Below are 24,537 nucleotides of genomic sequence, written 5' to 3'. Positions count from 1 at the left end.
TCCGCACTCCTGCTGGTGGTGCTGGAGGAGCAGGAGGGCAGGTGGCTGCTGTTGCTGCTGCTGCTGCTGAAGGCTGTGCAGTGGTGGGTGTGGTGCCACTGCCAGCGCCAGATGCCTTCAGCCTCTTGAACTCCTCATGCTGGTGGTAATGTTTAGCAGCAAGATGGTTCAGAAGAGAGGTGGTGCTGTACTTTAAGGGGTCTGCACCTCTGCTCAGCTTCCGCTGACAGTGGTTGCAAGTCGCGTACTTGCTGTCAACTGTGGGCATGTTGAAAAATTGCCAGATTGGTGATGTGAAAGCCCCCCTACAGACTGGAGCAGCTGCTGCCTGTCTCCCTGTGGTGGTTGGGGGGGGGGGGGGGGGCTTGGGTGCGGCTGGTGGTGGTACTGGCAGATGCTGCTGCTGAGCCTGAGACACCAGCTGGCTGTGGGACCTGCCTACTGCTGCCAATGCTTGCAATGATGCGCCTCCTTGCAAGGCCCACAAGCGCATCCTCCTCCTCCTCCTCAGAGCTGCTGATGATGACATCCCCAGGAGCTGGTGGCACCTAGTCTTTGCCCGTCACCCTGTCATCATCATCATCCTCCCCCTCCTGAAACATGTCCTGCTGGGATGATGACCCCCCAAACTCCTCTCCTGATGCATGGATGGGCTGCTTGACTGTCGCCACAGTCTTGCTGTCCAATCCCTCCTCCCCCAAAGTGCCCATCAGCATCTCCTCCTCAAAATCGCCAACAACAGCAGACAATTCCCTGATGATGCCTGGGGTCAAAATACTGCTGAATGACAGGTCGCCAACTTGTGACGGTGAACTGGCCTCCTCCTCCTCCCCAGGCCCTGCTGGGCGGCTGCTGCGAACAGGGGTGGTGGTGGTGGTGGTGAGGGTGGAGGCCTCGGATGCAGAGCTGATGGCGGGCTGCTCATCCTCCGTCATCAGTTGCATCACAGTGGCTGCATCCTTTTCCTCAATGGGACGTTTCCAACCCGGCTGGAGGAAAATAGGAGCAGGTACTACATGCTGCTGCTGCTGTGTCTCTGCAGCGTGAGTTGCAGATGGTCCTGCTGGGCGCCCAAGGCGTCCACGGCCAGTGGCTATAGGCGGAATGTTAGCCACTGACGCAGCTGCTGTACTGTACACTACAGACAGTGCATGCACACACACACGCAGGAGCTATGAACAGTGACAGTGAGTGTCCCTAGTACAGTACAACTACAAAATACAATAATCAGTAGTAAAGGACAAGACAGGGTAGAATACACAGCACAAACATAGGTATAGATGAGAAATAAACAGAGGACAGGATGACAGCTGCCCACACAGGCAAGGCCCTGTAAGCTTTCCTGCAGCAGCAGCTGTCTCTATGTAACACACAAGCTACTAACTCAAATACTATCGCTATCTAGCTAACAACAATATAGGTGCGTATAGCAGGTGTATGTGAGCAAAAACGCTAGGTGATTGACCACAATAGAGCACTTGCTAAGCCAAAGCACAAAGGAGCAGATCTCTCTCTGTACAAGTCTCAAGCAAGGACGGAAAAACCTAACATGGCGGCCGCTATTTATAGGGTAGGGGCTGGCCAGGGTCCCCCTCTGTGATTGGCTGCCGTCAGAGGGCCTGGGAGCCCTCTGATTGGCTCTAAGGACATCAATCTGGGCTATGACGCTATTCGAGCTCGGTATTCCAGCTCGACTACCGCTGTTTGCTCGAATAGCGCGAATAGTGAATGGGCTATTCGAGTTCACTCGAATAGCCCGTTCGAATAGCTGCAGCTATTCGAGCTCGAATACCGAGCTCGAATAGCTGAAAAAGAGCTCGATTATTCGAGCTACTCGAATATTCGAGCTCTGCTGAGCATCCCTGCCGAGAGCCAAATCTGGTGTAGTATTTACTGCAGATTTTGGATAAGTTTAAGGATAATGAAAATATACTCACAAGTCTAGGTCACCAAACAGGCGACCACTGAAAAAGCAGGTGGGGAGAATTATCACCTGACCCCACTCAGGCTAAAAAGTCGCTCTCTGTAGATAGGAAAAGGAATGGGGATGCACCCCTCCACCAAGGGTGGACTTAGATAATGCAAAAAGTAGTAACAGAGGCGCCAAAGTAGGGTAAAATATATTAAAAGCAGTCTAAAAAGAAGGAAATGGGTGGATTCACTTCCCTCAGGTACATAAATGACCAAGCAGTATAAACCGTTTATGGCCAAAACATTTTATTTTACAACAATTCTCCAAAAAATGCTGCAACGCGTTTCACGGGCCAAGCATCCCGCTTCATCAGGCAATTGAACAAGGAGAACTCTATAAAAAACAAACATAAAAAACAAGACTAAGAGGTGCTAGGAATAGATCAACATCACAGCCAGTTATTTACAAATAAATCAGTTATTTACAAATCAAACCCCATTTGTGCAACAGTAGGTGATCAAAAATCCATCATAAATTATCTAATAATCTAATAAGGTATGATTGTTAGTTACTTCTAAAACTCACCCTAGGGGGTAAGATAGTTATATCTTTCAAACTACTATCCATCTTTAAAATTTGCCATTGGTTTTGGATGGCCTGTCAAATCTTTTTAGAAAGGGGTGAGTAATCAAACACAAAATTACACCGATTTACTTTTGGACGTGACCGATTTTTCCTGGTGAGCAACTGCTCTCTTGGAACCTCCCGGGCTCTAGCTAGGACCCCAAGAACCAGTTCTGACTTGTACCCTCTATTCATAAGGCGTTCGCATAATTAACTCACCCGAGTCTCAAAATTTACCTCACTCTTATGGTTTCTCCTGAGGCGCAGGCATTTGCCATACGGGTTGGCGTCCTTGACCTGTCTGGGATGTGTAACGATCAGTGAAGCACAGAGAGAATCTGATTACCGGTGATCTGCAGTATCACTGGGAATACAGATGTATACCAGATTATAAGTGATCTGCAGTATCACCGATAATCCGATATACAAGCTAACCTCTGTTCACCTGAGTAGAGTGTAGTGTTTGGTGTAACAGTAATACTTAGAGGACAAAGCCTCAGTGCAGCAAGGCGTACTGCACAGATTCCTTCCGCAGACCTGAGCTCTCCAAGACGGGAGGAGTCAGACTGACAGTAGGAAGGATTGTCTGAAAGTGACCGTCAGGAGGAAGGGTCGCTAACAGTGCGAGGAACTGCCTCTAACGGTAAGGTCGGTTCTCGAGGTCGGACAAGCCAGGTAGTACACACACGGACAGATACAGTACAAGATCAGAAGACAAAGGCGGAGTCTAAGTACAGGCAGGGTTCGGCAACGGGGAATCAGATATATCGAGGTACAGAATCAGGAGGCAGAAGCGGAGTCTAGGTACGAGCCGGGGTTCGGCAACAGAGTATCAGAAGTATCGAGGTACAAGATCAGAGTTCAAGGGGATAGTCAAGGCAGGCAAAGGTCATAACAGATAATCACAATCAAACTAGTACTTTAGCTATCAACAGAATCTAGCTAAGTGTAGGATTACAGCTCCAGCTGGTCCCGGCACACTTGCGGATCTGACTACGGATCTGGGTGCTCCCACGTATGTGATCGCAACGCCAGACAAGGAGCAAGTGAACAGCCAGCAGTATATATACACAAGGACCTTTCCAGGACCTCCCTAATTGCTGGACCAATGAGAGTTGTGGAAAATGTCAGCTGACCCGCCTGGTCAGCTGACTCACTTCTGGCTGTTATTTAAACTCAGCCTCTGTGCGCGCGCGCGTGTCACTCTGAATCTTGGTGGACTATCAGTCCCAGCCACACCAGTACTGTCTTGCAATGTATCTTGTGAACCGCTTGCGGGGGCAGCCTCCAATGCAGATTCCGCCGTTCTCAATGCAGATTCCGCCGTTCCCAATGTGGATTCCGCCGTTCCCAATGCGGATTCCGCCGCTCTGCCTAAGCGGCATGCGGCGGTTTTTCCGCGTTGTGACACCCTGTTGGACGCGGAAACAGCCGCCTCACCTTGAGAGACGGCGGCTTTTCCGCGTTTCCTCACAGTACCCCCCCCCCCCCCCCCCCCGAGGAGTGGACTCCGGACAACTCCCACCAGGTTTCTCGGGATGTAAGGCATGAAATTCCCTCCTTAATTCGTCTGCATGCATGCGCGTCCCCGGTACCCATTGCCTCTCCTCAATGCCGTACCCTTTCCAGTGTACGAGATATTGTACCGAGTTTTGTACAGTGCGTGAATCTAGAATCTTTTCCACCTCATATTCGGGTTGGGCATCTACCAACACAGGAGGAGGAGGAGTGGGACCCACCTGGACTGCTGGTTTAAGAAGGGATACGTGGAAGGACCTTACCCCCCGCATGCTAGTGGGAAGATCGACGGTATAAGTAACATCGTTGATTTTCTTGGCTACCGGGAATGGACCCACAAACCTGGGACCAAGCTTATTAGAAGGTTGTCTTAGGGTCAAGTGACGTGTGGACACCCAGACCAAGTCTCCTGGTCGGAACCTCCACTCCAACGACCGTCTCTTGTCGGCTTGACCCTTCTGACTCAGAAAGGCCTTCTCCAGGTTACTTCTTACCGTTCCCCAAAGGTCCTTAAATGACCTTTGCCAGGCCTCCAGGGCTGGGAACGGAGTGGAGGCTATAGGTAATGGGGAAAATTTGGGTGATCTCCCCGTCACTACCTGAAAAGGGGAAAATCCGGAGGACGAGTTTTTTAAATTATTTTGGGCAAATTCTGCGAAGGGCAGGAATCTGACCCAATCGTCTTGCGCCTCTGCCACATAACACCTTAAAAACTGTTCTAAAGACTGATTTATCCTCTCAGTCTGGCCATTGGTCTGTGGCTGATAGCCAGATGAGAAAGACAGCTTTATGCCCATGAGCTGGCAAAAAGCTTTCCAAAATCGTGAGACAAATTGGACTCCCCTGTCTGAGACTATGTCTTCGGGAATGCCGTGTAATCGGAAGACATGAGTGATGAACAACTCGGCCAATTCCTGAGCCGAGGGGAGTCCTTTCAAAGGCACAAAATGGGCCATTTTGCTAAAGTGGTCGACTACCACCCAAATGACCGCCATACCTTCAGATCTGGGAAGCTCACCCACAAAATCCATGGACAGGTGGGTCCACGGCTCACTCGGGGTGGGCAAAGGCTGCAAGGTACCGACAGGTGCCAGCCGGGAGGGTTTACTCTTGGCACATATCACACACTCCTTCACGTATTCCTTGCAATCCGCTGCCAAGGAAGGCCACCAGGCGCATCTGGCTACCAGATCCTGTGTTCTAGATGCCCCAGGATGCCCTGCATTCTTATGCGCATGGAACATCTCTAGAACCTGGAGGCGAAATGGCAGAGGAACGAACAGAACCCCTGCGGGCTTCCCTTCCGGGATGTCCTGCTGAAAGGGAATCAACGTCTCCCTCCAATCCTCCCAAGTTCCAGTGGCTGCCAGTATCAACCTCTGGGGAATAATGGTCTCTGGAACGGAGGGATGTGCTGTCTCTGACTCGAAGCATCTGGATAAAGCATTCGCCTTAACATTCTTGCTCCCCGGGGTGTACGTGATAATGAAACTGAACCTGGAGAAGAATAACGACCATCGAGCCTGACGAGGGCTCAACCTCTTAGCCCCCTCGATGTACTCTAAGTTTTTGTGATCGGTGTAAACCGTGATGGTATGCTCAGCTCCCTCTAACCAATGTCGCCATTCCTCGAAAGCCAATTTAATGGCCAGGAGCTCCCTGTTGCCAATATCGTAATTCCTCTCTGCAGGGGAGAACCTGCGAGAGAAGTAGGCACACGGGTGCATTCTACCCTGCAAGCCTGACCGCTGAGCCCCCACCCCAACCTCCGAGGCATCCACCTCCACAATGAACGGGAAAGACGTATCCACATGTCTGAGGATGGGTGCTGAACAGAATAGGCCCTTCAGGGTGGCAAAAGCATGTAAAGCCTCAGGAGACCAGTGAGTGGTATCTGCCCCTTTCTTAGTGAGACTGGTAAGGGGAGAAATGACCGTGAAGTACCCCTTTATAAACCTTCTATAATAGTTGGCGAAGCCAAGAAAGCGCTGAAGGGACTTCAACCCAACCGGCTGCGGCCACTCCAGAACAGCGGAGACCTTGGCAGGATCCATAGATAGGCCCGTGGTGGAAATTATGTACCCCAAGAACGCGACAGATGTTACTTCAAAGATGCATTTTTCAAGCTTTGCGTATAAAGAGTTCTGCCTTAACTGATTCAAAACAAACCTCACATGGTTTCTATGTTCAGAGAGGTTGTTGGAGAAGATAAGGATATCATCTAGATAGACTAAAACAAATCTCCCCAACACCTCCCTGAATACCTCGTTAATGAGTTCCTGGAAAACGGCCGGAGCATTACATAGCCCGAAGGGCATCACCAGGTACTCATAATGCCCGTCTGGTGTATTAAAGGCCGTCTTCCACTCATCGCCCTTTCTTATGCGTATCAGGTTGTACGCACCCCGCAAATCAAGCTTAGAAAAGATCTTAGCGTCTGTAATCTGTGTGAACAAGTCGTCTATCAGTGGCAACGGATAGCGATTTTTTACTGTAATTTTGTTAAGGCCGCGATAGTCGATGCAGGGTCGCAGACCTCCGTCTTTCTTTTTAACAAAAAAGAAACCTGCTCCAGCAGGCGACCAGGACGGGCGAATGAAACCCTTGGCCAAATTTTCATGGATGTAATGCTGCATGGCTAATTTTTCGGGCCCCGACAGATTGTACAAATGACCCCGGGGGGGTACACAACCTGAACGGAGATCAATGGGACAATCGAAAGGGCGATGTGGGGGTAATTTGTCTGCTGCCTTGGGACAGAACACGTCGGAATATTCAGAGTACTGGTCTGGTACCCCTCCCACCTGAATTCTGGTTTGCGCCAAGATCAACTTTCCCAAACACCGTTGAAAACAACGAGGTGACCAAGTAGTTAACTGACCCGTGGCCCAGTCTATTTGAGGTGAATGGACTTGCAACCACGGCATGCCTAGGATAATAGTGTAGGTTGACATGTGCAATGCAAAAAAAGATAATTGTTCCCCATGCAGTTCCCCTATGGTGACCTTCACCTCCGGAGTCTGTGACAGAGCACGATTCCGTTGCAGAGGGGAATCGTCTACTGCCGTGACCTGAATGGGGGGTCTCACAGGGGTGAGGGGAATACCCAACTCCTGAGCAAACTCAAAGTTCATAAAATTGGCCGCTGAGCCAGAATCAATAAAAGCCTCAGTGGCCACAGACTTATTCTCCCATGTAATCGTACAGGGGAGAAGTAATTTCTTTTCTTTAAGGGGTGAAAATTGTGTGCCTAGGGTGTCACCCCCCACTACTCCTAGGAAAACTCATTTCCCGACTTGTTCGGGCAGTTTCGCACCCTATGCCCTGCTTCTGCACAGTATAAGCACAGTTGTTCCGTCATTCTCCGCCTTCCCTCCATCTGGGTCAGTTTCGATCGACCAATCTGCATTGGTTTGGGTGGAGGCAAGGCCGGAGAGGGTGAGACAGACAGAGATGGCGTTACTAGGGGTGCAGCGGAGCATACCGCATAAGATGTCACCCTGACACGGTGACTGCCCCGAATCTGCCTCTGATGGCGTAATCGACGGTCGACTCGAATGGCCGATGTGATGGCCTCATCGACTGTCTTGGGCTCGGGTAAGGTTAACATTAGATCGGAGACCTCCTCCGATAACCCAGACAAGAAGTAATCCATCAGGGCAAAATTATCAAATCTGGCGGTGACTGACCATCTACGAAATTCCGCCGCGTAATCCTCGACTGAGCCTCTGCCTAGAATGTAGTGTTTGGTGTAACAGTAATACTTAGAGGACAAAGCCTCAGTGCAGCAAGGCGTACTGCACAGATTCCTTCCGCAGACCTGAGCTCTCCAAGACGGGAGGAGTCAGACTGACAGTAGGAAGGATTGTCTGAAAGTGACCCTCAGGAGGAAGGGTCGCTAACAGAGCGAGGAACTGCCTCTAACGGTAAGGTCGGTTCTCGAAGGTCGGACAAGCCAGGTAGTACACACACGGACAGATACAGTACAAGATCAGAAGACAAAGGCGGAGTCTAAGAACAGGCAGGGTTCGGCAACGGGGAATCAGATATAGCGAGGTACAGAATCAGGAGGCAGAAGCGGAGTCTAGGTACGAGCCGGGGTTCGGCAACAGAGTATCAGAAGTATCGAGGTACAAGATCAGAGTTCAAGGGGATAGTCAAGGCAGGCAAAGGTCATAACAGATAATCACAATCAAACTAGTACTTTAGCTATCAACAGAATCTAGCTAAGTGTAGGATTACAGCTCCAGCTGGTCCCGGCACACTTGCGGATCTGACTACGGATCTGGGTGCTCCCACGTATGTGATCGCAACGCCAGACAAGGAGCAAGTGAACAGCCAGCAGTATATATACACAAGGACCTTTCCAGGGCCTACCTAATTGCTGGACCAATGAGAGTTGTGGAAAATGTCAGCTGACCTGCCTGGTCAGCTGACTCACTTCTGGCTGTTATTTAAACTCAGCCTCTGTGCGCGCGCGCGTGTCACTCTGAATCTTGGTGGACTATCAGTCCCAGCCACACCAGTACTGTCTTGCAATGTATCTTGTGAACCGCTTGCGGGGGCCGCCTCCAATGCGGATTCCGCCGTTCTCAATGCAGATTCCGCCGTTCCCAATGCGGATTCCGCCGCTCTGCCTAAGCGGCATGTGGCGGTTTTTCCGCGTTGTGACGCCCTGCTGGACGCGGAAACAGCCGCCTCAGCTTGAGAGACGGCGGCTTTTCCGTGTTTCCTCACAGGATGGTAACTAGCTGAATAGAGCAAGCTATTAGCGGCGGTTTCCTTCCTATAACCTTTGGTAATAACCGCCTGGTTCTCAATCACCACCTTGAGATCTAGGTACTCAACTTTCCTGTCCCCAAAGTGAGATGTGAAACTCATATTAATTTGGTTGGAATTAATCATCTCCATATATTGAGCAAACTCCTCGCTGTCACCATCCCAGACTACAAGGACCTCATCCACGTATAAACGCCACAACTTCAATTTGTTTAAAGGTTAATGGGGGACCGAATGGTCTCATTTTCCCATACTGACAGAAAGAGATTGGAATAGGTTGGGGCCACTGGAGTCCCCATGGCTGTCCCTGACACTTGCTTATACCATCTATTGTTAAAAATAAAGGAATTCTGTTCCAAGATAAACTGCAAACATTCACATAGGAAATCAGAGAACTCATCACTTTTACCATATTTTTCCAAAACACAACCTAGTGCCAGCAGACCCGCTGCATGTGGAATACTACTATACAAGCTGACCACATCAATTGTGGCCAGATGATAGTTTTCCTTCCACTCAAAGTTTTCAAGGACATTCAAAATGTCAACAGTGTCCTGCACCAATGATTTAACCATCCTGAGACATGGTCTTAACCTATAATCCAAGTATCTCGACAGTACCTCTGTTAGAGAACCCACCCCGGAGACAAGCGGCCTCCCCGGTGGGTTTTCAATGTTTTGTGCATCTTCGGCAGATAGTACCAAAGGGGGAATCTGTTTTTTTCCACAAACAATTCTTCGCCTAGTTTACGGCTTAGGAATCCTGACTCCACCCCCTTTTAAGTAGCCTCCTTAGCTTGCCCTTATATTTTTCTATTGGACTAGATTTTAGCTCCATATAGGTAGATGCATCTCCCAATTGGCGATATGCCTCTTCTAGATACATCTCCCTAGAAAGGATGACTAGGTCTCCCCCCTTATCGGCAGGCTTACAAATAACGTCGGTCCTGGATTTCAGCCAACCAAATGCCCTTCTCTCGCCTTCTGTAATATTCATTGAGTAAATAGATACAGGACTTAATTTTATTAAGAATCCATTTATGGAATATATCTATAGGGCTTCCTGGGGTAATTGGCGGATTAAAGGTTGACCTACAAAAGGATCTAGGTCCCCTGTCTGTACTCCTTTCCTTTCCTCTCCCTCCCCCTTTCTTTTTTGACCCTCTCCTTCTTCAAGGAGCTCTCTTAAGAACCCCAATGTTTCCTCATGTTTGGCATCAAAAGCGGCACTGGTGCTGAAACCCAATAGACCCACACTTGGATTCACCATATTCGATTCATTTTTGCTCTTAAAGAATTTGTGCACATTTATTTTCTTAATGGCTTCCAAAAGATCTACTTCAAACCGACACATGTCAAAATCACTTGTAATGCAGTAATTCAGTCCTTTAGATAATAATGTAAGCTAAGTGTAACGATTGTGGCATTCTCTCCGTGATCAGCGCACAAGACGTGCGCTGACACTGCGGAAATCCTCCACAAGCGTGTAATTTGAGGGAACCCAGCAAAAGGTGCAACACACCTGTAGAGGGAAATTCCTGTCAGCAGGTGGAGTTGTGGAGTGCAGAGGAACAGCTCCTCTGCCCTGCCACAGATGCAAGACAGGAATTGCATGAAGGGAAGAAACGCAGGGCAAGATAGCCCTGAAGGAGAGAGAGCAAAGCGACAGAGGGTATGTGTGTGCACCAATCTAGTCGCCAACCCGCGACACTGCACACACAACCATGAAGAACATGAGAGAAGGCAATCGCCAGAGATGGCGATTGCTAACAGCGACACAAGACTGAATAAGCACAGATGAGGAATGTATGTATGACCCCCAATCTAGCCGCCACCCTGCGACGGCGGACATACAACAAAGGAAACCAAGTAAGAACGCAATCGCAAGAGAAGCGATTGCGAAAGAGAATGAGCACAGGGACAGATTGTATGTGTGTGCACCAAACTAGTCGCCAACCCACGACGGTGCATACACAACAGCAGGTATGAAGTAGAAACGCAATCGCGAGAGAGGCGATTGCCAGAGGTGACACAAGGCTACAGCAAGGCAGAGCACGAGAGTAGCAAAGGCACAGCAAATCATACAATGAGAAGATAAGGAAAATAACAAACGCTAGCTAAACGCGAACACCGCACTCATTCGCAACAGTGCACGCGTTTATGCGCGGTCTCCGCGTGATAAGCACAACAGAGACAAGCACGCCTAACTAACCACCAACAGACAAACATGAAACAGAGGACGCGAGCGCTTGCTTAACGGTTACCTCACCGAGCCTCCAGCAAGCGTTCGTAGCAGACAAGACAGATACACGAAAACCGGAACAAGTCAGAGATAGGATCCACAGCACTAGCGCAAGAGGCTAGTGTGATCCAGGAAGACAGGACAGAAGGATCCACAGCACTAGCGCAAGTGGAGTGCGATCCAAGTACAGCAAGAGAGTAGCAGACCAGAAGGATCCACAGCACTAGCGCAAGGCGAGTGCGATTCAGGCAAGACAGATCAGAAGGGGCTACCAGTAACAACCGATGTTCCGGTTAGCACCCAGACACACAGAACGATTTCCTGTCGACCACCGCTGGGACAGGACAATCGCAACAGACAAACAAAACAGATATGCAATCCTAACTGCACTAGGGAAACTGCCTAGTGCAGTTCCAGGAATTACTCTAAGCTATTCTTCAACGATGAGCAAGGCTGACACTCCACCAAGTGTTTCACAGGAACTAACCCTTATGACCAGCAAAGGACTCTGGGAAACATAGCTCTTTATATTGCCAGTCATCAAAGGAAGCAGGTAGGGGATTTGCATAACGAGTGTATCCAATCGTCAGCAGCAAGCTGCAATACTGACAAAAGGTCTCTCTTCTAGAGACCTGCAGAATGCAGACTTGAACAGTGGTCAAAAGGCTGCCTGCCTGCCTGCCTGCGCAGGCAGCCAACCGGATCCTCACACTAAGGCAGTCCTTTGACAGCACTACGTAGGATAAATTAATGACTCAGTTCTTGTTCCTCCTTACTATTGGTACTTTCAGGGTGTAAATCAACCACTATTCCTGGCCCTTCCACTGTATCTGTTTCCTATTATTGGGTAGTCCTCCTATAGCTCCCCCGCCCATTCTTTGCCTACACCTAAAGGGTGATTTCCCCCCTTCTTACTGGGTCCAGAACTATTACCACCACTCTCACCGGTGTTAGGTGTAGCTTCATCCTTTGCCCCACTAACTTCTGACCCTGATTCTGTGGTCCAACCACCCCCTCCCCCATTAGGGCCCTTCCCAGGTTTTCCATGGGGTTTGTTAGGTTTAGGAGATTTGCCTGGTTTGTTGGATTTAGGGCAGTTCTTTTTAGGTGCTCCTAAAAGTGTTACTTTTTCATTATGAGTGTTGTTACGCATGGGAATGACATTTAATCCTAAGCTCTTGCAATCTTCCTCGCGTCTTGGAAAAATGTTTTTGCACTAAAGCTCCGGAATAAATATCATTGGCTAACATGTTTTGTTTGGCAGGACATGAAGCTAAGGTGTATTTGACTTGTTGCAAATAGAACGTGTCAAAGGTAACTTTAGAAAAGTGTTTAATTTGAACTTTGGTATTCTAGTGTAGTTCCTGGATAATTTTGAAACTGGATACTGAGTGGACAAAATTAAACAGTATTTATTACATTGTAAAGACGGATGTGAAGAAAGCGGAGATAAAATGAACATGTTGATGGGTCATTATAGCCAAGTGGTGTATTTCAGTTTTTGTCTAGGCTGGAGTGCCTATACTATATTTCAGTTTTGGTCAAGGCTGGAGAGGCTATGGTATGTTTCAGTTTTGGTCAAAGCTTGATAATAGACAAATAGAGAAAATAACAGACATAATAATAGAGAAAGCAAGGGAATTCCAGAGAATGTCTACTTTTGCTTTATTGACTATTCTAAAGCTTTTGACTGTGTAGATCATGGAAGACTGTGGCAGATTCTCATGGCAATGAAGATACAAGGCCATCTCATTTGTGTTTTGAGGAATCTATATTCAAACCAAGAAGCAACAGAACTGAGTATGGCATAACTGATTGGTTCACAATTGTCAAAGGAGGGCAACAAGGTTGAATATTGTCTCGTTATTTAACTTACCATATTTTTCCAAATAAAAAATGGACTTTTTCTTTCCCAAAACTGAGGGAAAAAGTTGGTGCATCTGATATTCAGAATATATGGTGCAGAGTGCGCAGAGAAGCACTTACCGATCCTGCTGCTGCGCTCCTCTCCACTTCCGTCTCAGATCATCTGGACACTCTACGCTCTGATCATCGAGGGTGCCGTTCTTTACACATCAGGACCCCAGCTGCCATGCGCCTCCTCCCCAGTCTCCGTCTTCAGGCTGCAGCCACTGCACAACCTTCCACTGGGAGGAAAAGGTCCATAAGATGCCCCTGTCCATAGACGCACCTGGTTTAGTAATTTTTTGGCCCTCTAAATCTAGGTGCGTCTTATAGTCCTACTTTTCAGTGTCTTATATTCAGAAACGTATGGTAGATGCTGAACATGTAATTCGAAAAGCTGGTTTGGATGAGCCACATGCTGGAATTAAAATAGCTGGAATATTAACAATCTGAGATATGCCGATGATAGCACTCTGACTGAAACTGAGGAAGAATTGAAGAGCCTAGTCATGAATGTTAAACAAGAAAGTGCCAAAGCTTGTCTACTGCTTAACATTAGTTAAAGCTACGGTGTTCCCAGCAGAAACATATGATTGTGAAAGTTAGACTATAAATAAGGGCATGCGAAGAAACATTTATGCTTTTGTTTTGAATTGTGGGTGTGGAGGAAGCTACTGAGGGTTCCCTGGACTGCTATAAGATCCAACCAGTAAACATAAAGAAATAAGGCCAGATTATTCCATAGAAATCTGGTTTCTACTATTTAAACTCAAATACTTTTGTCACATAATGAGAAGAAAGGATTCTTTGGAAAAATCCTTGATAATTGGAAAAATTGATGTCAAAAGATGAAGATGGCAGCAGAAGCTAAGAAGGATATACAGTGTATGTGAAGATATGAACATGCCTATGCAACAACTGAAAGAAGCAGTGAATGATTGATAGTAAATGAAGAAAACAAATTGTGAGGTAGAGCATTTAAAACAAAACCTCTCACTGCTGCTAGATGCATTCAGGGTCCCTCATAGTTTGAGTTTATTCTTAAAGAGAACCCGTAACCAAGGATTGAACTTCATCCCAATCAGTAGCTGATACCCCCTTTCCTATGAGAAATCTTTTCCTTTTTTCAAATGGATCATCAGGGCAGGGGCTCTGTATGGCTGATATTGTGGTGAAACCCCTCCCACAGTGTGAAGTCAGGACCATTGTGATGAGGGACTGTGGGAGCCTTGTTGCATTGTAGCAAATAACTGCTGTTTCCAACTGCCAACAAAGCCAGCAGCAGCTGTTTCCACTGACATCACCTTCCAGCAGTAAAAATGTCACCATGTGATAAATGTCAGAATGTAAATCAGGGAGAAGAAAGATATTACAATGGGCAAGGACTGACTAAATCATTTATACATAATTATTGTAAAAATTAAATACTTTTGTTCATTACATTATTTTTACTGGAGTTCCTCTTTAAGTTGCAGACACACACTCAATTAATGTCACCTGCAGGGATCCCGCGGGCAATGTTTTCTGGCTGAGGGCTGTACAGAGCATCGGTACCCTACTCTAGCTAGCAGTCTGTTGCCATGAACGACATGCACACAAAGCGAAACTGGTAAGGAGGAGATCAAAGCACAGGTTCTGTACTTGGCTGAAATTATCTGAAACTCTGGATTTCGTGGCGACACCTTGCGAAGGAGCGGGGGCCACTATGTATACACTAGATTATCGGCAGAGACAGCCCAAACTGGACACCTCGACTGACAACCATCTAGCATATGTGCGAGGCTCGTCTCTACCAGTTGCATGCTTGTCCCCAATATATGGCTTAGACGTGTACACAAAATATAGGTGCAAGGAAATTTGGGCACCATGGAAAGAGCCAAAAATAGAATATTGGTAACACTAACCAATATTATTCTATTTTACAGTGATAATTCAGATGGTAACATTTCAAGAAATGTTACCAATATGTTACTACAGCTTAACCTAACCCTACACAGAACCCTCCCACCTCCGATGCCTAACCCTAACCACCCACCTGCCAATGCCTAACCACCCTTCTGCTGATGCTTAATCCCAACCCCCCCCCCCCCCCCGATGCCTAACCTTAAGACCCACTTTCCCACCCTTAAAACCCCTCTTCCTCAGGCCTAACCTAACAACCCCCCTTCCTGATGCCTAACCTTCAAACTCCCCTTGCTAACACCTAACATTAACCCCTCCCCCCTTCCTTTCCCGGTGCTAAAATAAAAAATATACTGGAGGTGAGAGCGCATGCTATTTGTAGCTGCAGTTTGCATAGCAGGCAGCTCCAGCACCCCGTTGCCCAAATTTCTACCTGTAGATGATATTTGTAGGAGCACCTATGGTCACCCCCAAGCCTCTGCAGTGCCTTTAGCACCAAAATTACCTACTTCAGACTCAGATATGTATTATTATTATTAATATAGCGCTGACATCTTCCGAAGCACTGTACATATATTATCTTGTCACTAACTGTCCCTCAGAGGAGCTCATAATCTAATCCCTACCATAGTCATATGTCTATGTATGTATCGAGTAATGTATATATCATAGTCTAGGGCCAATTTTTAGGGGGAAGCCAATTTACTTATATGTATGTTTTTGTGATGTGGGAGGAAACCGGAGTGCCCGGATGAAACTCACGTAGTCATGGGGAGAACATACAAACTCCATGCAGATGTTGACCTGGCTGGGATTCGAACCGGGTACCCAGCGCTGTAAAGCGAGAGCGCTAACCACTACGCCACCATGGTAGCTTCATATCCACCTTCAGGTTTCCTTTAGCAACTCTAGGCTTCTGGGAAAAACATGTACACACTCCCAAGTACATGTCAGATCTTCTAGGATTTAGTCTGACCTTTTCATTCATTTTTTGATTAGTTCCACAAGACGAGATTAAAAATTAAGAGGGAAATATTCTTGAAATCATCTTTGTACAGACCATGACCAATGGAAGTATCATAACCAAGACATTTACAATTAACTTAATCACACTTCTAATGTTTCAGCTTTTACTTCCTGGAATAGTGATGAGCTGCTTGTCCAGTGGGGTATATATAGAGTGAGATGGGGGAGCAGTTTGATAGGAATCCACATACATCCTTCAACCATGAAGACCGTTGTGTGCATATTGGTGGTTGCCATCAGCTGCTGCTTCAGTAAGTTAAGTTTTGCATTGCTATTGTATGGCTTATTATAGAAGATTCAATAGTCACTTTTTTAGGTACTTACTGTCAGAACTGCATGTGTTATTGCGCTTTGTAATCACTGTTAGACAATCATTATTGTAGAAGGCAGTAGAAGCTGATTGGCACACAGCGCTGCCTTCCTGCTGCCAGGTTGACTGCTTCTGTGAAGGAAATTAGATGAAGCAGGTTTCATGACTGAACTGGATATCTTTATTACATATAGTTTAATGAGCACGTTATTAAATTGTATATATTTTTTTCTTTATTGTGGGCTGCTTAAAGATTAATTTTAATAAGGCTAGTAAAGCCAAAGAGTCCTGATGAGAAGATAGTGCTGAGTGGTTCAAAGGCTCATTATTTTTCTTTTTTGGGAGCCGAATGAACTAGATTGTATGCACATTGACTTGGATGTGGTCTACATTTCAAAGATAAAACTTTAGCCCTTGAATTGAAAATACAGATATGAGATACTGGGGAAAGTTCTATTTACCATTCCTACTACTCAGACAATTAATGATCTCTTAAAAGAAACCTGAACCGAGTAAAATTATTTAAAATAAACATATGATACACCTGCAAATAAATATTACATACTTACCTCGCCATTGATTCCTCTCAGAAGCTCTCCATTTGCTTCTAACAATAATTCCTTCCAGTTCTGACAAGATTTTGTCAGAACTGAAGTTATAACTGAAAGAACAACTGATGTGCAAGGTAATGTCCATGTTTCCCTATGACTCATGTGGGCGATATTATAGTCTAACAGTGTGCTGATCGGGAAGCTGTTATAGAGTAATTGCCATTTTTAAAATGGAGGATGGATAATTCCATTGATCACAGTGAACAAATGGTACTTACAGTAGGAGAGGAGAAAGAGTTTGATAAGAAGAAGCATGATGTGTATATGTTTATTTTCACTTTTAATTTTCAGTTCAGGTTTGCTTTAAGCTTATTTACAGTTCAAGTTGGCGCCAAGCTTGGTTTAGAGTCTAAAATACTGTTTGAAAAAAAATGCATTGGATAAGTGGATGCTTCATATATAGTGCACATGTAAATAATATTTACGGTAACTTTTTGAAAACTTCTCCTTGTAGGCACAGCAGCAGCTAACTGCATGGAGACATGTGCTTCTCAATGTCGACAAAGCAATAATAATGAAAGGTCCTTTCTACTGAATGCCGTGGTAAGTCCAATGCATAGTCAAGTAAAAAAATAAATAAATAATAATAATAATAAAAAAAGGTAAAACTCTACTTTTGTTGAGAAAAAAAAGCAACTACCTCCTACCTACGTGGATCTTGCCTTTAGCACAGAAAAGGATTAGGATGAAATGGGGCCCTACCAGGGCCGGGCCGAGGCATAGGCTGGAGAGGCTCCAGCCTCAGGGCGCAGTGTAGGAGGGGGCGCAGAATTCATTCAGCTATCATTCCTAATTGTGTTTTAAGCAGAAAGAAATAAGAAAAGGGGATACATAGCAGTGACTGCAAGCCAGATAACTAGATATTAAGGTGTTGGGGAGGTTGTGGGCCCTGTGGCCCTCTTGGTCTAATAGCACTCAGTGTGTGACAGCTGGGGTGGGAGGGATGGGGGGGGCGCATTTTGGTGTCTCAGCCTTGGGTGCTGGAGGACCTTGTCCCGGCTCTGGGCCCTACCTAGGCAAGATAGCAGCTTTTGCTCACTGCTGATGATCACCTGGTGGCAGTGGCGTTCCTACTATAGGGTGCAGGGGGCGTGGCGCACCGGGTGACGGATGGCTAGGGGGGGTGTCGCCACAACCCCCCACAGCAGCAGAGCAGGAGGGGGAAGCAGCGCTAGAAGTTGGAGCAGTGGGGGCAGCAGTGGGGAGGGGGGACATATCCCCCCCCTCCCTCACCTGGGACCCCTCCTTCTGCCTCTCTCCCCCTCCATAGATTACCGGCGGCAAGTGCAGGGGCGGCGAGGAGGCATGCAGAGAATTACTCACTACGTCAGCGTTCCAAGCGCCGGCAGCGTCATATCGTCACAGATCTCCGCCTTCAATGCCACCCACTGTGCTTCCTGATTAGCGGTAGCACAGTGGGCGGCATTGAAGGCGGAGATCTGTGACGACATGACGCTGCCGGCGATTGGACCGTGAAAGCGGTGAGTAATTCTCTGCATGCCTCCTTGCCACCCCTTCACTTGCCGCTGGTAATCTATGGAGGGGGAGAGAGGCAGAAGGAAGGGTCCCAGGTGAGGGAGGGGGGGAATATGTCCCCCCTCCCCACCGCTGCCCCCACTGCCCCTCCTTCTAGCGCTGCTTCCCCTCTCCTGGGGCATCTATACTGGGGCAACTGTACTAGGTATACTGGGGGCAACTAAACTAGCTATACTGGGGGCAACTAAACTAGCTATACTGGGGGCAACTAAACTAGCTATACTGGGGGCAACTATACTAGCTATACTGGGGGCAACTATACTGGGGCAACTATACTAGCTATACTGGGGGCAACTATACTAGCTATACTGGGGGCAACTATACTAGCTATATTGGGGCAACTATACTAGCTATACTGGGGCAACTATACTAGCTATACTGGGGGCAACTATACTAGCTATACTGGGGGCAACTATACTAGCTATACTGGGGCAACTATACTAGCTATACTGGGGACAACTATATTAGCTATACTGGGGGCAACTATACTAGCTATACTGGGGGCAACTATACTATCTATACTGGGGGAAACTATACTAGCTATAATGGGGCAACTATACTAGCTATACTGGGGGCATCTATACTGGGGGAAACTATACTAGCTATACTTGGGGCAACTATACTAACTTCATTGGGGGCAACTATACTAGCTTCACTAGGGACAGCTATACTGGGGGAAACTGTACTAGCTATACTGGGGGCAACTATATTAGCTATACTGGGGGGAACTATACTGGGGCAACTATACTAGCTAATACTTTAAATAACAGCTTCGCCCTCATCCGGTGATGACCACGCTCATTTTTTACCTCGGCGCGCAAAGCACGCCGCAGGTTGTGGCCACGCACATTTTGGGGGGGGGGTGTCTTTTAATACCCAGCACCGGGTGCCAAATGCCCTAGGTACGCCACTGCCTGGCGGTGGGGGTGAGCATCCACCAGGCCCCTAGACTCTCTCCAGGCCCTGGGCAACTGCCTAATATTGCCTGATCTGGCTCTGCATTAGCGTTATCACTAACATAGTGGCTTAGCTAGAGATTATTGGGCCCTATAGCAAAAAATGTCATAGGGCCATCAGATGCAGGCACTCTAGAGCAATGCCGCCTGCCCCTACCCTATGGATATGAGTTAATTGGGCAGTTTACATTCTCATGCTATCTTCACTGCATATAGTCCATGGGCACCGAGATAAAATGAGAGGGAGGAGAAACAAAAAGAAAGTTAATAATGAAAACATCAAGTACCACCTGGGCCCTCTCAGCTCCAGGGTCCCATAGCAATTGCTATGGCTGCTATGGCTATAGCTACACCCCTGTTCTCTAACTTAGTGAAAGAACCAGCTTTTAAACCACTGCAACCATTATATCAGGCATAGTGGGGTCTGAACCCCTCTATAACAGTGATTATAGATTGACGGTACCTCACATTAAATTGGAGCATCGAGTACATGATTTTTATATTAAAAATTATATTTGCTTATCATAAAAAATATGAACAGTCACAAGTATAATTTCCATCTAACGCTATTTCATCTGATCAGGCCTTTATAGTCAAGCAAACATGAATCTTCTTAGCACATTTGGACATACAGAGCAAAATGCCAATGTTGGATGTAGTACGACACAGGATTGGAAAGAGTTTGGTGTGCAGGGAAATGGGAAATGAGGGGTTCTTGGGACAGAAGAGCTATTGCAGCACAAATTGTTGAAAAATGTGATGCTGGATATGAAAAAAGAGTGCCAGAAAATACAAGGCATCTTGCCTTACCAGTCAGAGTGCCCATTCTGTCTCCTGTCCACATACACATACAATGGGAACATGAGTTTCAGAACTGGATAGTGGAGCAATAGAAGGTGACCAGGTCTGATGGTTCATGTTTACTTTGGCCTTTAAATTCCCTAGATCCGAATTTGTTTGAGCATCTGTTGGATGTGTTGGGGGAAAAGTTCAGTGTAGTCCCCTCTTAGTAGCTTGCAGGTAATTCTGTTAATGCCTTTGTTCTGTATACCCTAGGTTCTCACCATATGGTAGGTGTTCCCCAGGGGTAGGTTAGGAAAGCCCAGGGAAGTACTTAAACCTGGCAAAGACAATCCATTATAGTAAGTGTTGAGACAAAAACAATGGTAAATCATGTTTAACGTCCCTAACAAATATAAATGCATCCAGGGGAACTTAAGGCGATGTTCCTCACAGTAGGGGTACGTGGCCAAGCCAATCATTACTAGAGGGCTACATAATATAAAAAAATTAAAGAAACACTACAAGAAAACTTAAAGAGATACTAGGCAGGTTTTTCTGTTTTAGCTGATGAGTGTCTGTACAGTAAATTATTTATTTTCACAAGTTGTGTGGGATGCTAAGCATACTTACCACAATCAAAAAAACTCTTTGAGGCCTCTTGCACACTGCGTGCGATTCAGATTTTTTCTTATCTGATCCGATTTTTGATTCCGATTAAAAAACACACTGCATGCAGTATGTTTTTTAATCAGAATCAAAAATCGGATCAGATAAAAAAAATCAGAATCGCATGTAGCGTGCAAGAGGCCTTAGTTGGGCTTTAACCAGGCTCGGACTGAGCCACCGAACCACCGATGGTCCCATCGGTGGGCCCCGACTGTACCTCCTCCTAGGGGCCCCAGAGCTAAGAGGGAGGGGGGCACAGCTTGGAAGGGGAGGAATTGGGCACAGAGCGGCGGGGAGGGGGGGAAGCGTCCCCCCCTCCCTCACCTAGGGGCCCCCCCTTCCGCGCACCCCCCTCCTCCAGAAGTGCAGCCAGCAGCGAGCGGAGAATAGCTACAGAGTTGATGCTAGCTCCGCTCCGCTCCGAGTCCGCATGCTGCTGCCCTGCTGGTCTCTGTCTGTCTGCTGTAGTGACGCTGTCCAATCACGCTCTCGCAGGACTTCCTGCGAGAGCGTGATTGGACAGCGTCACTACAGCGTCATCATGACCATGCCGATGTTTCAGTGCGCGGTGACACCCATTTAGTTTCGCTGCACGCGCCGCATTTAAACATATCCCTATTGGAGACTGTCATCAGCATTGCTCACAATCTATTCCCTACCATAAAGTCATGCAAAATTTCTAGAGTACATGTGTATGTGAGCCCAAAATGGGGGGGGGGGGGGAGGAGAGGGGGGGGGGGGCCCAAGCTGAAACTTCCTTGGTGGGCCCTTGGTGTCCCAGTCCGACCCTGGCTTTAACAACATGATTTCCAAAATAAAATTTCTTTCTTTTTTCTTTTTAATAGAAAATCAATGGCATCCCAGTCATTAACGCCTTAATAAACTTCCTGGATGCCTATGACAGAAGTAAGGTAAGAAAATGAATTTTTAACGTAAGTGAGTGTAATACATTCTGGAATATACCGTCCGTACTTACTGAGATACAGAGTCCAAAGATTTGCCGAATAGGTCAGTCAGCTATATTATTAATACCAGCTTCATATTCCAATTTCTAAAGGCATACCCTATTCATACCAACAAAATGTGGATAAGCACAACAGGAAGAAGCTGCCTGGCATGAACAACTACAATTGGTTGGTGCCTCTCGTTTGTTGTCCCTTATACCCTCTCCAAAGAGCAGAAGAGTCTGCTTGGCTGTAGCACAGCAGTGTCTGTAGAATGACGTTTCCTAAAACTGTCACCTAAAATGATCACTAATGGTCATTTTTAGGCAACAATGTTTCCATTTCTGTACAGGCTTTAGAGCACCACACGCCTAGCACGGACACGCCTCTTCCTTTTTCTTTTTTTTTAACCTATGTTTTGTGATGATTTGGCAATTGACAAAAATCTTACATATACTTCTATTTTTCAAAAAAATGATAATTTTTCCTTCTCAAAACAAAAGTTTAGTATTAGTATAAAAGGGATAAGAGGCACCCAGGCGTGTATAAAACTAGTTAAAAACAAATAAAATAGAAAAAAAGAGGAGGTGGCTTACCTCACTAACAGCAAATTTATTTATAAAAAATATAATACATTTTTAATAAGCACAGGAAACACGTTTTGTAAGTCTCTGCCTACAGCGTCAGGCCAAATAAAGTGCCAAAGGGTTTCATAAGTCAGACGCAGAGCGCCTCTTACCCCCTTTGTGCTTGTGAGGGCTAAGTCTGGTCACCACATGGCTGATGCCACATGTCAGGACCTTACTGCTGTTTTTCATGAGTGCGACCATCACCACTCTCTATGGGTCTGAGTCAGGTTTGTGCATCTCCACTAGTGTTGGGCGAACACCTGGATGTTCGGGTTCGGGTCCGTTCGCCGAACATGGGCCAGATGTTCGGCATGTTTGGCCCGAACCCCGAACTCCCCGAACATCCCGCTTTTGGGGGCCCTACGGGGTCGCAGGCATAAGGGGGGAGCATGCCCCGGTCGCGGGGGCGGGTCGGAAATTCCCCCCACCCCCTCCGCTAACGCTCCCCCCTCTGCCCGCTTCCCCATAAAAAAGTTTGATGAAAGTACCGGTGGCTGGCCTGGCAGTAGAGTGAGTGAGGAGGAGGAGTCCGGAGAGTGACGCGTTGAGGCCGGGCAGCGGGCGGTTCAGCGTTGTACCCTTGTGGTACTTCCGCCCTTTCTCTGACCTCACGTCCTCTACGTGATGACGCATACGAGGGTACGCGTGACGCGTACCCTCGTATGCAGAGGACGTGAGGTCAGAGAAAGGGCGGAAGTACCACAAGGGTACAACGCTGAACCGCCCGCTGCCCAGCCTCAACGCGTCACTCTCCGGACTCCTCCTCCTCACTCACTCTACTGCCAGGCCAGCCACCGGTACTTTCATCAAACTTTTTTATGGGGAAGCGGGCAGAGGGGGGAGCGCTAGCGGAGGGGGTGGGGGGGAATTTCCGACCCCCCCCGTGACCGGGGCATGCTCCCCCCTTATGCCTGCGACCCCATAGGGGGGCAGTATTCGGCCGAACAGGGCCCTGTTCGGCCGAACAGGGGCCCTGTTCGGCCTGTTCGGCTGGGCATTGAGCTGTTCGGGCGAACCCGAACTAAAAAGGCCGAACACCATGAGGTGTTCGGCCGAACTCGAACATCACCCGAACAGGGTGATGTTCTGCAGAACCCGAACAGTGGCGAACACTGTTCGCCCAACACTAATCTCCACCTGCTTCCAGTGCTTGGTTGCTTTCTTTGCAACCTCCCTTTGTGAGTATTCATTTCGCCTACATTTTAATTTGTTATACTTTAAGATGTTCTGCAGCATTTGGTTTCCTGTTGTCTCTGTGTTTTATTCTTAGGGTGCGTTGCTCACCTTTCCACATAGTTCTGTATTAGTATGTCTATAGGGATAAGCAGAAATTACGCCTATGTGTAATTACGCATCATAATTCGCATTTACGCAACGTAATAGTAATGAGAATTTTTTGGGGAAAAGCGTTATTAATTTTGTATGCATTTGTAAGCATTCGTAATTACGCATGAATTTACGCATAATTTTGTGCTGATTTTGCAATAGCAAAGCCCCATACATGCTATTGCTATCAAAACTGCTACATAGGTTAAAGAGGGTAGTGGGCACACAAAAAAAAAAGAATTTTTCAAAAAGACCTTGTAGTTTTTGAGAAAATCAATTTTAAATATACAAACAAAAATAGTTTTTAACCCCTTGCCAACCGCCCACAGCCGATGGGCGGCAGCAAAGTGGCTCACAGAATGTCCGTAATACGCCGATTGGCGGCGGGTCATTCTGCTTTGTGCTGCCGGGGATCGCACGCTCGTTGCGCGCGCATCCGCCGACAATAGGCTCCGCCCACCCGTGACGTCAACCCGCCGGCCGTTCGGAAGCGCCGGTGGGTTGTTAACCCCTGATCTGCCGCAATACAAGCGTATAATACGCTTTGTATTGTATACAAAGCATATTATACAGGCTGCCTCCTGCCCTGGTGGTCCCAGTGATCGAGGGACCACCAGGGCAGGCTGCAGCCACCCTAGTCTGCACCCAAACACACTGATCTGCCCCCCCCCCTGCCCTCTGATCGCCCACAGCACCCCTCAGACCCTCCCCTGCCCACCCCCTCAGACCCCTGTTTGCACCCAATCACCCCCCTAATAATCCATCAATCACTCCCTGTCACTATCTGTCAACGCTATGTTTTAGCTTAACCCCTTGACTGCCCCCTGGGGGCTCCTGATCACCCCCCCACACCCTCAGATCCTCCCCAG

The 24,537-nt window shown here is 47.3% G+C and overlaps 1 protein-coding gene across 4 annotated transcripts in view; it reads left to right on the top strand.

Annotated features, from left to right (window-relative positions):
• The window catches only part of LOC137564232 (WAG22 antigen-like), a 97,070-nt gene that overhangs the window by 28,647 nt on the left and 43,886 nt on the right, over positions 1-24,537 (top strand). For 2 of the 4 annotated variants that reach the window (XM_068277830.1, XM_068277829.1), the window contains exons 2-4: positions 16,009-16,158; positions 17,283-17,371; positions 21,615-21,680. In XM_068277830.1, coding sequence (XP_068133931.1) covers positions 16,110-16,158; positions 17,283-17,371; positions 21,615-21,680 — 204 coding nt within the window. In that variant the 5' untranslated portion in view covers positions 16,009-16,109. The remainder of the gene's footprint in view (positions 1-16,008; positions 16,159-17,282; positions 17,372-21,614; positions 21,681-24,537) is intronic. The other 2 variants (XM_068277831.1, XM_068277832.1) reach the window with 1 other exon arrangement.

The sequence above is a fragment of the Hyperolius riggenbachi genome, chromosome 3 (assembly GCF_040937935.1).
Source record: "Hyperolius riggenbachi isolate aHypRig1 chromosome 3, aHypRig1.pri, whole genome shotgun sequence".
Classification (NCBI taxonomy): Eukaryota; Metazoa; Chordata; class Amphibia; order Anura; family Hyperoliidae; genus Hyperolius; species Hyperolius riggenbachi.
Note: the sequence above shows the minus strand (reverse complement) of the source record. Positions and strands in the feature narration are given on the sequence as shown.